This window comes from Agelaius tricolor, unplaced genomic scaffold (genome assembly GCF_023055355.1).
Source record: "Agelaius tricolor isolate 1412-34295 unplaced genomic scaffold, bAgeTri1.0.p SCAF_10, whole genome shotgun sequence".
In the NCBI taxonomy this organism is placed as follows: Eukaryota; Metazoa; Chordata; class Aves; order Passeriformes; family Icteridae; genus Agelaius; species Agelaius tricolor.
This window is the reverse complement of record NW_027269270.1, coordinates 24395646-24407714: the sequence shown is the minus strand read 5'-3', so window position 1 is coordinate 24407714 and position 12069 is coordinate 24395646. Positions and strand designations below refer to the sequence as shown.

General features: G+C 48.2%; 1 protein-coding gene across 5 annotated transcripts in view; it reads right to left on the bottom strand.

Annotated features, from left to right (window-relative positions):
- GLI2 (GLI family zinc finger 2) overlaps positions 1-12069 on the bottom strand; it is a 191859-nt gene that overhangs the window by 32443 nt on the left and 147347 nt on the right. For all 5 annotated transcript variants that reach the window (XM_071435246.1, XM_071435247.1, XM_071435245.1 and 2 more), the window contains 2 exons: positions 6960-7162; positions 5086-5277 (listed from right to left, as the gene is read on the bottom strand). In XM_071435246.1, coding sequence (XP_071291347.1) covers positions 5086-5277; positions 6960-7162 — 395 coding nt within the window. The remainder of the gene's footprint in view (positions 1-5085; positions 5278-6959; positions 7163-12069) is intronic.

The following is a 12069-nucleotide window of genomic DNA, read 5'->3' as shown; positions in this document are numbered from 1 at the left end:
GCTGTCAGAGGGATTCTACAAGACATGTTTTCTTCTGGAGCAAGAATTCAGACCTCATGTCACACTAGGAATAATGGCAGCAAAGCCCTCCTGGAAGGAAACACCAGGCACTCAGTGGGAGCTCCTTCGAGGCTCCTCCAGGATAAAGAAATTTTAGGCAACCCTTTACAGACAAATATGTTTCTATGCTCACAACAGCACAGGATCATCAGAGGTATCAGCTCCCTAACAGACAAGCCTGTAAAGCACATGGGCTGCAGATGGCTCACACCCTGCCCGCCCCCCTCCCGCCTCACTGAAACCTGGCCAGAGCCACTGCTTCCCCTCCATCCCCTGGCCAAGCCCCAGGATAAATACTGTGTTATCAAAATGGTCCCCCTTCCTCACCATTCACAAAACTCCATCCAAAGTGTAAAGAAATATCTCCCCCCACTCCCATCATCAAATTAAAACCAAGGGCCCCATAAAAACACAGGATGGTCCCATAACTGATAAGCGGCAATAAACTACAAACGCTCTTTGTGTAACCAGTTCCTTAGTTCCCTCTCTCCTTCTGCAGAGGCAACACACCTCTTTTTCAGTCTTCAGCAGATGCTGGACATTTGTTCTGGCACCACACACTGCCCTGGGACCCTTCTTTCTTCTCTCCATAGGCCGATCAACTTTGCAGTTCAAGGAATACTAATGCTTCCCTCAAATCCTAGCTGAAAGACAAGACTGCATTCTTCTACTCCCAATCCACAAGGTAACTGTTTAGTCGACCCAACTTGCATATGTAAATTGAATTCTTTAGAAACCAGAGTGCAGCAGGATTCCAGACACAGCACTTATGGGGTGCTCTGGGACTTTTTCTCTCTTCTGCACATATTTTTCTGGGGAGGAAAACAGCACTGCTGGCTAGAAATGGGTGGGAAATTGTTTCCCATTCTCTGAACCTTTTCTGAGATTTCAGCAAGTTTCCATTCTGTGCTGGGACAAAGAAAACAACAAAAAAAAATAGGTCTTTGAGAGTTTTTAAGGAAGCGACTACAGGGCGCGCCGTCTGCCCAGAGTAGCCAACAGCTGGCTTGGTTGGGAAGTCATCTGTGATCCAGCACATCCAGCCTGCAAACCAGGGTTGCTGCCCCTCCAGCCCCAGGGGAAGCACTTCCTTCCTAGGTCCCCATGAGGCTTGGCTCTCTGCTTTTGTCCTGATGGAGCAGTTGCTCCACAGTTGCTCTCTCCTGCTGGAGACAGTCCCGAGCTCACCTCTCCCAGCCACACGCCTGCAGACTGCAGTCACCACCCAGCTGCACTGCCAGCCCTGCTCCTTACCCTGCTGGCTATTAAATAATTTCCTTCAAGGAGAAAGGCTCCAGCAACACTGACTGAAAGAGGCTGGTGAAGCTGAATCACTGTTTGATTTGGGGAAATAAAGTCCTGCTTTGTGATTTGCCCACATCCCAGGCAAGTGTGCCAGCTGCTGGCCTGCTGGCCATGCTGCACTGAACAAAGCCTTTTACCACTTAAACTGCTGATTGTGAATCAAGACATTTGTGACACCATTTGTGGCACCAGGCAGCAAAACACAGGGTAGGGATCCCCCCTCTAGCTCCAGAACTGGACAAAATGGACAGCACTGCTGGATCATCCCTGCTATTGGCAACTGTTGCACAAACACATCTATACAGCCTTCCTGACATGAGGGACTACCTTGGACCTAACTTATGCTCAAGATGTTTTTTCCCATTCCCTTACTCAGCATGCACAACCCAATCACACTCTAAAAGCTCTGCAAAGTAATGGACCTAAAGATGATCTCTAATTTCCACCCTGGCATTATTCCAAAGATCTGGATCTTGCTCCTAAAGCTGCCACTACTCCACTCACTGGTCTCCTTTTTCTTTGTGGTCTCCAGTGATGAAATGGCTTTGCTTGTGCAGCACTTTGAGATCTGCTGGTGTACAGGTCTATAACAGTAGCAGCATCAAGTCAGTGTGGATGGACTCCTCTTGAGAGAAAATGTCTCCTCCTGAAGGGCTGAGGGTAGTCACAGGAAGCCCTGTGCCTAGGGAAAAAAGCAGCTGGAAGTACTAAACATGAAAGTGGTAGCCATCTCCAGGGTCATTCTGTTTCCCACCAGTCTTTCCTGCCTCAGGGATGCTCTTGCACAACCACTCCATCACCTGGAATAATCCACCATGAAGCACTTCTTTTAAAAAAGAAATGCAAAAGATTGCTTTGGTCTGGTGAATAGAACCTGTAGATAGAGTCTCAAATGTATCCCATCAGCAATGCTGTGACATTGGAAAGTGATTAACTTTTGATTTGAAAGTATAAGCTTTCCAGAAAATGGGATTAAGCCTGGATTCAAATTCGAGTCTTGGATTTTGAGTCCCTGTTTGGATGAGGAAATGGAACAGGAGAAGCAACTGAATGGTTGTTTAGTCTCCACTGGGACTGGCCTGAACACCACAGCAATCTTGTACGTAAAACTTAAATCTGGTCACTGTTTTAACTTCTAGCTGTACACTGAAAACCCAGCAGAGATGCAGCTCTGGGCAGCCCAGCGCAGCCACCATGTGAACACTCAGCAGACCTGGCACAGGGTTGGCACCAACAAACTCCAGCTAACATTCATATCCTATTACTTTTCCTGACCTTAGACATGTGATGGAGTGAAAAATTCTGAGAACAAACATGAAGGCACTGAGAAATTCTCTGAGAAATGCAATTACAGGAACCAGAAAAGTGCAGGTATGTGTCTGTGGAAGAACTCCCATAGCCAGTGTCCACAGCTCCCATGGACCAACCTGCAGATGTTTGGAAGTGATGTGACACTGAATAGGCCAGATTTAATATATGCTTATCTCCTGCTTTTCCTTTTGCAGGTGCCAGTGTTATCACAGATGAATGATGGTGCTGCATGTGGTTTAACAAGAGCTACCTGCATTTTCAGCAAACAAATTCTTGTAAAGTTTCTATGTTCCCGGCTGGGAAGAAAAAGGCTCTCTGAATGACAGATGCAGTGAGGTGGTGACTCACTGGGGGTTTATGCATGCTACTGATATTCTTGTCTCAGAAAAACACCATAAGAGGATGCTTTATTAAATTATCTGTTCAACTATTTACTTAGGCCCTGCTGATTTAAATTTTTGAAATAACTTTCTAAAAAGAGAAGGAGACACTGTCCCTTCATCGAGCATTTCAGAGCCATCCATTTTACTCTCTGCTTTAATAATGTACAATTCTCTCTTTTCTCTGGGTGATGGATAAACCCAGGCACATGGACTGTACTGGACTGGTGCTCCTTTACACATTCTTAAAAAGCAGTGCCACATTCTCATAATGTTTTAAAGCTTCCATCTCACACAGAACCCACGTGAAGGCCCAGAAAAGGCTTTCCAGTTAATCACCAACAAAACTTTTCCAAAAGATCATAATAAATTCTTGGTGAGCCCTGGCTCTGCAGTGAATCATGGTTATGAGCTTGGCTGCAGGAAACTGAGACCTTTGATACATGATTCACCGTAGAGCTGTTTTCAGGAGAAGGCAAACAATATGAGAGTCTTCTGCCAAGAGGAGTATCTCAGTACCTCAGATAAAGATTGATCTTCAGCAAACCAGAGGATGAGCATCTCGGTGTGCTGGGAGCCAGCCTGTACCACCATGAAAACAGTTGTGTTTGCTTCCCTCACTGGTTGTTTATCTGGCACTTCAGTGAGGCACTGCTGGTCAGAGATGGACTAATAAGGAGGCAAGGAGGAAGGAGTCTTGTTCATGAGCCCAAGGAGAACTTGGCAGGGCTCGTTTGCACCCATCTGCTATAACCACAGGCATTAACCCTTGGGAGGGAATACAGAGCAGTCTTACTGACCAGCTGCTTTGCAGCAGCGAAGCCTGAGATATATTTTGGGTGTTAGAGGGCAGGATAGTACCAAGGAGCTTGTGCTCTCTCTGACTGGGATCCAGGTTCCAAATTAATCTAGGTACTGGCAGCACAAAATGACTGTTCAGGTAAAACTTCCACAGCAGCCACAGATGAGAAACTGTTTTTCCATTAGAAGTATCTGTAAACTCCCATCACTGAAAAGCCAGAACAGCTTTTATCATTCTAAACCAGTCACTTTATGAAGCAGAAAGACCACAAAGTCTTTCATCTTAAAAGCTCAACAACAGAAACTTTGAAGCGGTAATGAAATGATGCAGATCTCCACTCCAAAAATTGTAATGGTCCACAGGCAAATCCGAAGACATCCCAGGAAACAGACGCTGAATCTGAAAGTTGAGCTGAGATTTCTCCTTCTTGCAGCAGAAATAATCCTCAAACTGCCCTCTGTAATATCTGTACAACCCAGCTCTTGCAAGAGGTAGCATGAAGTGAAAGGAAAGACATTTCTAACAGCTCTAAAAATCATTTGGACCTCATATATGCTTCCAGTCAGACTCTTCCCAGGGCAGCAGTCAGGCCACAGGGGTGACTCAGCACTACAGTGCCTAACATGACTCTATTTCTTCTTCATGTAGCAAGGAGATAGAGTTTTCTGAGTTTACAACACACAATGCTATCACAAATACCACATTCCTGCTTTTTTAAATTTCCTTGCTCAACATACTATTTTATTCTTTCCACTGTGTCTCCCCGTTCAGGTATTTTCTCTCCTTGTGGACCTGAGAGGTCCTAACCAAGATGAGATGTCCACTGTGCCTAGCACAGCTTTGCATGCACATGGCCCAACTTCAACCCAGACACCAAGCAGGCAAAACACACGGTGGGATGGGGAGCTAGAGATGCAGCTTGTCCCCAGGCACGCTCCGGTCACCCATGGTCAATGCAGCAGGACAGCAGCAATGCCCAGCTTGCTGGACCAGCCCATCTCCTACCCATGCTATCCTCCCTAAGAGAGCAGGGTGTACCTATTTTAGTTTACGTATATTTTATATCTATGGAAGGAGGTGACCTTTTAAGCCAAAAATTATAGTGTGGCACCCAAAGGTTCCAGCAGGGCAGAGTGACCACATCCAGCAACCTCCACCTGGAGGGCAGTCTCATCCATCTAACCCAAAATTTCAGCCATGCCAGGAAAAACCCAAGCTGCTACTCACCATCGACAGGGCTGAGGTAATCGTGGAGGTGGGCTGTGCTGGCTGCTCCCCCGCCCTGCATGAGGAGGTCCCCATAGGGGTTTGGGTGGCCGGCCATCAGCGTCATTTGGTGGTAGTAGTCAGCAGGGTTGGCTCCCGGTGGTGGTGGGGGCAGCCCGAAGAGGCCTCGTTCCTTCAGGTGCTCATGAGCCACTGTTGGAGCCGCGGGCGAGAAGAGAAACATGGGGAGAAGGTTCCCAGTGCAGTGTTAGACCCTGGAGCTGGCGCTGGCGGCCCCGGCTCCCCCCGCGCCCCCCGGCAGCCCCAGCCGCACGGCTCCGCGCGTGACGTGCGCTTGGGCGTGCTTCTGTGGACAAAGGAGACCAGGCTGGGGCCTCTGCATTCCTCCATTTCCGCAAATTTATAAACAATCTCTCGTTCCCCCTTCTAATAATCCTCCCGTTTGGACGTGGCCAGCACCCCTGGGAGGCGGGGAGAGGGCCCAGGCTGCCGACAGCAGTAACCCTGTCAGCATTAACATCCCTGCCTATTAGGAAGGAAAGACAAATGCAGCCCAGTTCCCGATAGCAGCGTGAGGAAATTAAAGCCAAGGTCTAATGCATAGAACTAGGTTTAGTGTCTGGCAGCATAAAACCATTTTGGCTGCCAAAGCCAATTACAATCACTTTCTCCCAGCTGTAATTTTTCAAACCTGCCTCCCCACCCGCTTGCCCCATTAACTTATTTACCACCACCTTAAACAAGGGGGAAAAAAAAAAAGAAAAAAAAGGAGGAAAAGAAAAGCAACCCAAAATGCAATGCCTTTCTTCCACAGCAAACAATGAAACTGGTTTTGGAAGGAGAGGACAGGGCAGAACACACACAAACACACACAAGCCATCAGACTCTCTCTGGCGGGTGCCTGAGAGTTTGAATGACGTTTCAAGGGGAGGGAAGAAGAAGACATATGCATGTCCCCATCACTATAGTGATGTTGTTTTAGCTATACAAGACAGTTTTATGCTGCCAGACACTAATCCAGGGGCCTTGTTGCTCTCTGGTGCACTTTGCTTTGCAGCGCTGAAGGGCTGCTGGCCCCTGCAGCAGCTTGGGAGCTGAGGGATGTTGGGATTCACTGGGCATGCAGAGACCATGTCCCCAGCTATTCCCTGGGCACTGAGCCAGCCACCTGCAACTGTGTAATGAAGCTCTTCTGACAAAGTAAGGCATGACTTACACCTTGCCAAGTGAAAGCAGTGTTGTGCATTTTCCCCTTTCCCTGCTGGATGTCTTTGTCCCCAGCTCCCCAGCATGGGGTCTGATAGGGCTCAGAGAACATGATCACCTCTGCCTGCACCCAGCACCAACTCCCCACACATCCTTGCCTTCCCTGAGGGTTGCTGCAGAGCAGCTCAGAAGTAAGGAGGAAGAAAGTATGGCCCCTCGCCTTCACTCAGCAGCCACGCTGACCCCAGACACAAAGCCAACAGGGGATAACCCAGCTGGCCTTGTCTCCTCTGTAACATCAGTCTCAGCCAGGCCAGGCAGCCAGAACAACTGTGACCCTCTCTGGGGAAAGCTGGGTCCCAGAGACATAAGAACAGGGAAGCTCCTAAGAGAGAAAGAGAGCGCTGCAGAAAGGAACGTACTTTAAACAAAATATTTATAATATGATCCAGCAGTAATAGCTATTCTCACGCTCTGCTTTCTCAGTGCGATGATGCAAAACAAATGTGTAGTTAAAGGGGGAAAAAAACCAACAAGAAGAAAAAGAGACAGCTCTCCCACTTCAGAGAGCAGCTGCGGAGTCTTTGCAGCTGTAAATCCCCGGGTTTTAGGGAATTTCAGTCCTGGTGAGCTACAAAATTGCTGCAGTACCAGTAGCAGTGTCTTACCGTCGGCAGGGCTGAGGCCCCTGGCAGCAGAGATGACGGAGAGCGTGGGGCTGCTGTGCACAGAGCGGAGGTAGTGCTCCATGTGGGGTGCCACGTAGGGGTGAGGGGGGCTGAAGGGAGACTCGCTGGGCCCGGCAGGGTGTGGAGACAGGCGGATGAGGGAGATGTCGGAGATGACAGGGCTGCCGCTCAGAGGAGGAGGCCTGGGGAGGAAAACAGAGACATGCTGTCACTCACAGCCACCCAGAGCAGGCACAACTGCTTGCCACCCCTCTCTGTCCTGCCCCACCACCTTCACCCACAAGAGGAGTTCAAGCACATCGTGGGACAATCCTCTCTTCTTGGCATACACAGAGTCTGAAGTTCCCAAGTTTCCTGTGGACATGCACCAGTACCGCACTAAATATGTGTTTGTGCAAGGCGGCTCACCCCAACTGGGCTGCTGTGGAAAGGGGCATGAGCTGCTTTAGGCAGTGCCTGCACATAGAGGAGGCATGGAACACACTCTGCTCTAGAGATCCCACCCCATCTCCTTGCACAGTGAGGCTGGCCACACAACGATATTTGAGGCAAACCTGGGGTGTGCAAGCTCCTTGCTGCCCCTGGATATCCAGCTGTTTAGTCCTGGCATGTGCAGAAAGCCCTAGACAGGGCAGTCTGTGCAAGGATGGAAATGCGGCAAGGAGAACTTATGTGATGTTGGGCTGTGCTTTGCTCAGCCCAGCATGCATGGCTTGGCTTGTGCTGGTGCAGCAGCCCCACCTCCTGCGTCCATCATGGCCAGCACAAACCTCCTTGACAGGTCAGTGGTACGGTTCAGAGGGCAAAAGTTCATGAGAGGTTTTACTGCATGCTTTCTGGGGGCCGCCTCTCTCAAATCCCTCAGATCTTCCCCAGGCCAAGTGCTACCTGAGAATAAAGTCAGTAAATACTGAGGGATTCAGCAGGTAACAAAAAAACGTCACATGCATGCTTTAGTGCTTAAGCAGTTTTTTTGAAGGGTGAACAAGGATGGAAGAGAAAGTCTGTTCTCCCAGACACGTGCCCTACTGTACCCTCCTGCCTCTTAGACAAACCACAGAGGGTGCAAAGGAGAAAAAGTTACACACCCTGACCTGAGAAGCAAAAAATGTGACCTAGACACCAAAGGAGGCAGAACTGTCATTAGGCAAAACAAAAGAGAAAAATCTGCTTTGTATTAGCTCTCTCTGTACTCACAGACTGCTGGAAGCAGAGCTGGTGTTGACATACAGGTCACAGCAGGGACAGCATTTGTCCCTGATTGGGTGCTCTGGCAAAGCTGAGGGAGATGGATGTGCACCCAATGGGGCTGCACCCTGAGCAGAGAAGACAACAGGGATTTGGAGGTCAGGGATCTGGGATGTGGGCTGATCTAAGGGAGGGTATTACAAAGGCCCTCCACTAAGACTATCCAAATATGCCATTAGTGAGTTCATCTAAGATTTGTCTCTCCATGCACAGACAACCACAAACACGATGGTCTGAGCAGTTTCAACATGCCACCAGCACCTCAGGATCTCAGTCCCACCCTGCCTTATCAACAGTTCAGGTGCATTTTAATTTATTTGTAATACTTGCATATCAACAAAACCACACAGAAATGTAATATAAGCTTTGCAGACTTATTCAGCAATTTAACAAGCATGTTTGTCTTTGTTTGATCTTCTATGTGTTTCTCTGTCTTTCTGATAAATTAGTAAACCTTGTGGCTTTTTGAACACTTTCTGCTGATGGGTAGTAAATTAAATGCCTTCTGAAATATTTATAGTTCAAAGTACTTTCCTGTAGCAATGCACTCTGTGGCTCAGTGGTGTGAAATACCAGGCAGTGAAAACCTGTCACACATAAAGGCTTTGTGGAGATGCACAGCCACCAAAACAGGTGGCTCATCAGACCCAGGCCAGGGTTTTGCCAGAGAAACACCCACCAGCATCGACCCTGTTTTCTTTCATGACACTGAAAGACGAACTGATGATGGTATGGCTATTTCAGACCTCATAACCTCCCCACCTGTGTTGCCATGGCCTTTCATTACCAAAATTATGGGGTGACCAAAGTCACTCCCCGGTGCCTCTCGCCATGACGTCAGCTGCGGCGGCGGCGAGCTCAGGAAGCTGCACCGAGGCCGCTGGGGCTGGTTTCTGTCGAGGCTGCTAATAAAGGCATCCGAGCACGGAGCCGACCAATTTATTTCTACCGGGGAGGAGGGAGAAGTGAATCAAAGTCTCTGTTCCAGATTTAGTTTCAATTCATTTCTAATAATCTCCACCGCCTCATCTGGAAAAAATGAAACAGGATTAAAAAAAATGATGTCATTAAGAAAACATCTGACTAATTTTTCTTCTGACGAAGACTTAATATAAGTGAGGGGCGATGTAAATTAAAAGCAGCCCCAATCTTCCCTGGGCCACAGAGCCTGCCTTAATACATAAGCCATGAAAGAGGTTTTCTTACATATACAATAAGTTCCCTCTTTCATCAGTACTCACAGCTTCTCCCAAAAGGGTTGTGAACTTCTTTGATGCAGTCCTGGAACTATGTATTACCAGGTTTACGAGCCTTTGGAGCCTCTGCTGATCAAACTGTGAGGCCGACATCTAAAATGCTTATAACAATATGAAGGGTTTGCTGTTCATTTTCTCTGTGCTAAATTAGGCAGAAATGCTGGAGTCCCTCAGAATAGGAAAACTCCACCCTCAACAAAGAGGTAACACTGGGAAAAAGATCAAGAATTTCCCCAAAATGCATGCAGCTGGAAAGGCAGCTGGTGTTTGAGCATGAGGTTGGCCCTGTGCACAAAGACTGGGCTGGAGAGTAGGCAGCTCCTTATGGCTCTGCTTAAAGCCTGTCCTTGCTCACTGGTCCATCTGTAGACTAGGACAGCCATACTCCCATCAAGATCTGGCTCCTGTGAGCCCTCCCAGGCAGAGATCACCGCTCACTGTTGTACATCGACAATTCTAGCAAAACAAAATCCCACAGTGCAGCAAGTTGCAAAATAATGTGGCTTCCAGGAGCTGCCTCCCAGGAACAACTCAACACAGCCAGGGGCATCCTCTGCTCCTAATTCCCCAAAGGTTTGATTTTTCCCCCACTTTTTTCCCAACTGCATTGTTTCTTATCTCATCCCACACTGAGCCATCGCATTGGCACTAAACTACACAGTGAGAGGCAGCTGTATCCTCACAGGTCTGCTCCTTGCAGAGGAGACCATCACATCCTGCTCTTTAGAGGCAGTGGATGAGAGATGAAGCAGTGCAGGGGCAAGGCAGCTCTGTCCCCACGTCCAGCTCACATCCAGGGCGTGCAGGGCTCTCCATGCCCATGCCCCAGACCCTGCAGTGGGACATCCTTCAGCTTGGTGTGGTGAACCAGCCCATGCAGTGAAACCATGGTGCCAGAGCTGTGTTCTTCAGCCTGTCCATAGAGCTCTCTGTCCAGACCTCTGCTAGCCACATCACTCCCCATTTATTGCCTGGATCACACAGACAGCATGAGGAAAACACCTCACCACCTGAGGGAGAGCTCCTGGCTTTGCTGAACAAAATACTGTAAAAATGTTGCCGTCTGCAGTGGGATGAGGGATTTCACCTGACCACATATGTATCTGGAGAAAGTGGGATTCTAGTTTTCAAATAGGCTAAGGGAATTGGGTGTCCAAACACCATTAAATTTAATGTGAGCGAGGGGCCTGTTTTCCCTGTGGCTCCAGCAAGAAGCCCAGGCTTTATAATTAATGCTCAGGATTTGCAGAGCAATTTGCATCTCTGACGAAGCACGTGAGCCTGGATTCATTTCCTCCCCCACCCAGGAGAGGCTTTTCCTTTGCTGCTCTTTAACAGAGGGAGACATCACCTGATGCCACCTAAGAGCTGCAGGGCCTCGTGGTGGTGCTGGGGGCATACAAGCTACTAAAGGCTTTACAGAGCAGTCTTTACCAGTGCAGTGGATGACCCCTATGGGAGAGCAGAAATCCTGGCACAATTTACCAGTCTTCAGCCACCTGTGGAGCAGAACTGTGGGGCAGTGGTAACACTTGACAGCAGAGAAACACAATCAGTGAAAGGTGAGATTGAGATACCAGCATCTGAGACATGATACACACTGTCTGTGGGACACTGGGAGACTTTTGGTGGTTTCCCAGGAGCTGGTCACTCTGTAACTGTCCTTCACTGGGGAACAGAGATCTGCTTAATTTTCTTGCCTCTTGGGTTTTGCTGAAAGGAGTGACAGCTCATCTGAAGCTCTGCAGTCTCATCCCAAAGTCTGGGGGAAGGAGGTGGCAGTTTCCTTTGAAAACCAAGGCAAGGAAACCTCAGCCCATGGTTTTCAGTGAGGCAGAGCACCATTCTCCTTTGTGTGCCTTGGAGCCTGGCAGGTGCTTGTCTTTGATGCTGCTGCTGGATGCAGTGCTGAGAAAGAAGCTTGTGGTCCCATAGCAGAGGAGCAGCATCCTCTGTGAGGAATTGGGCTGGGCTCCTGGGAAGGCAAAACCTCAGGAACTGACAAAACCAGTGTTGGCGGCTATGAAAAGGGCCTTGGGGTGACTTTTTCCTGCTCTCTCTCAGTGGACATTCATCAGCAATCCCAAAATCTTGCGTGACAGAGATGAGGCAACATCTTGCCACTGCTGTGAGCCTGCATCCTCTGCAAGGGGCACTCAGCAATGAATGTAACAGTTAAAGAAGTTGCACATTTCTGAAATAATCTCCATCAGTTAAATAAACCCCAGAAAAATGTGGACAATTACCAAGCACTAATGGTCCATGACTAGTCTAAATTAATACTTATGTGACAAATAAATTCATTCTGCAGAAAACAAAGGGCTGAATACTTTTCCATATGCTTAATGGAATATGGACACTTGAAGGCAATTGTTTTGCTCTACAATAAAGAAACGCATAGCTGCTAAACAGACATAGAGGCAAGGAACAGAACTACTCATGGGGAGGGGTATCATACTCTGGTAAAGTTTTGCTATTTGAAAAAAAAAGCTTTTAAAGCTGACAATCATTTTTAAGCCCCACTTTTAAACCCCAAAACTTCCTTTTGTTTTGCTTTACATAAAACTTCCTAGCCTGTTTTTCCA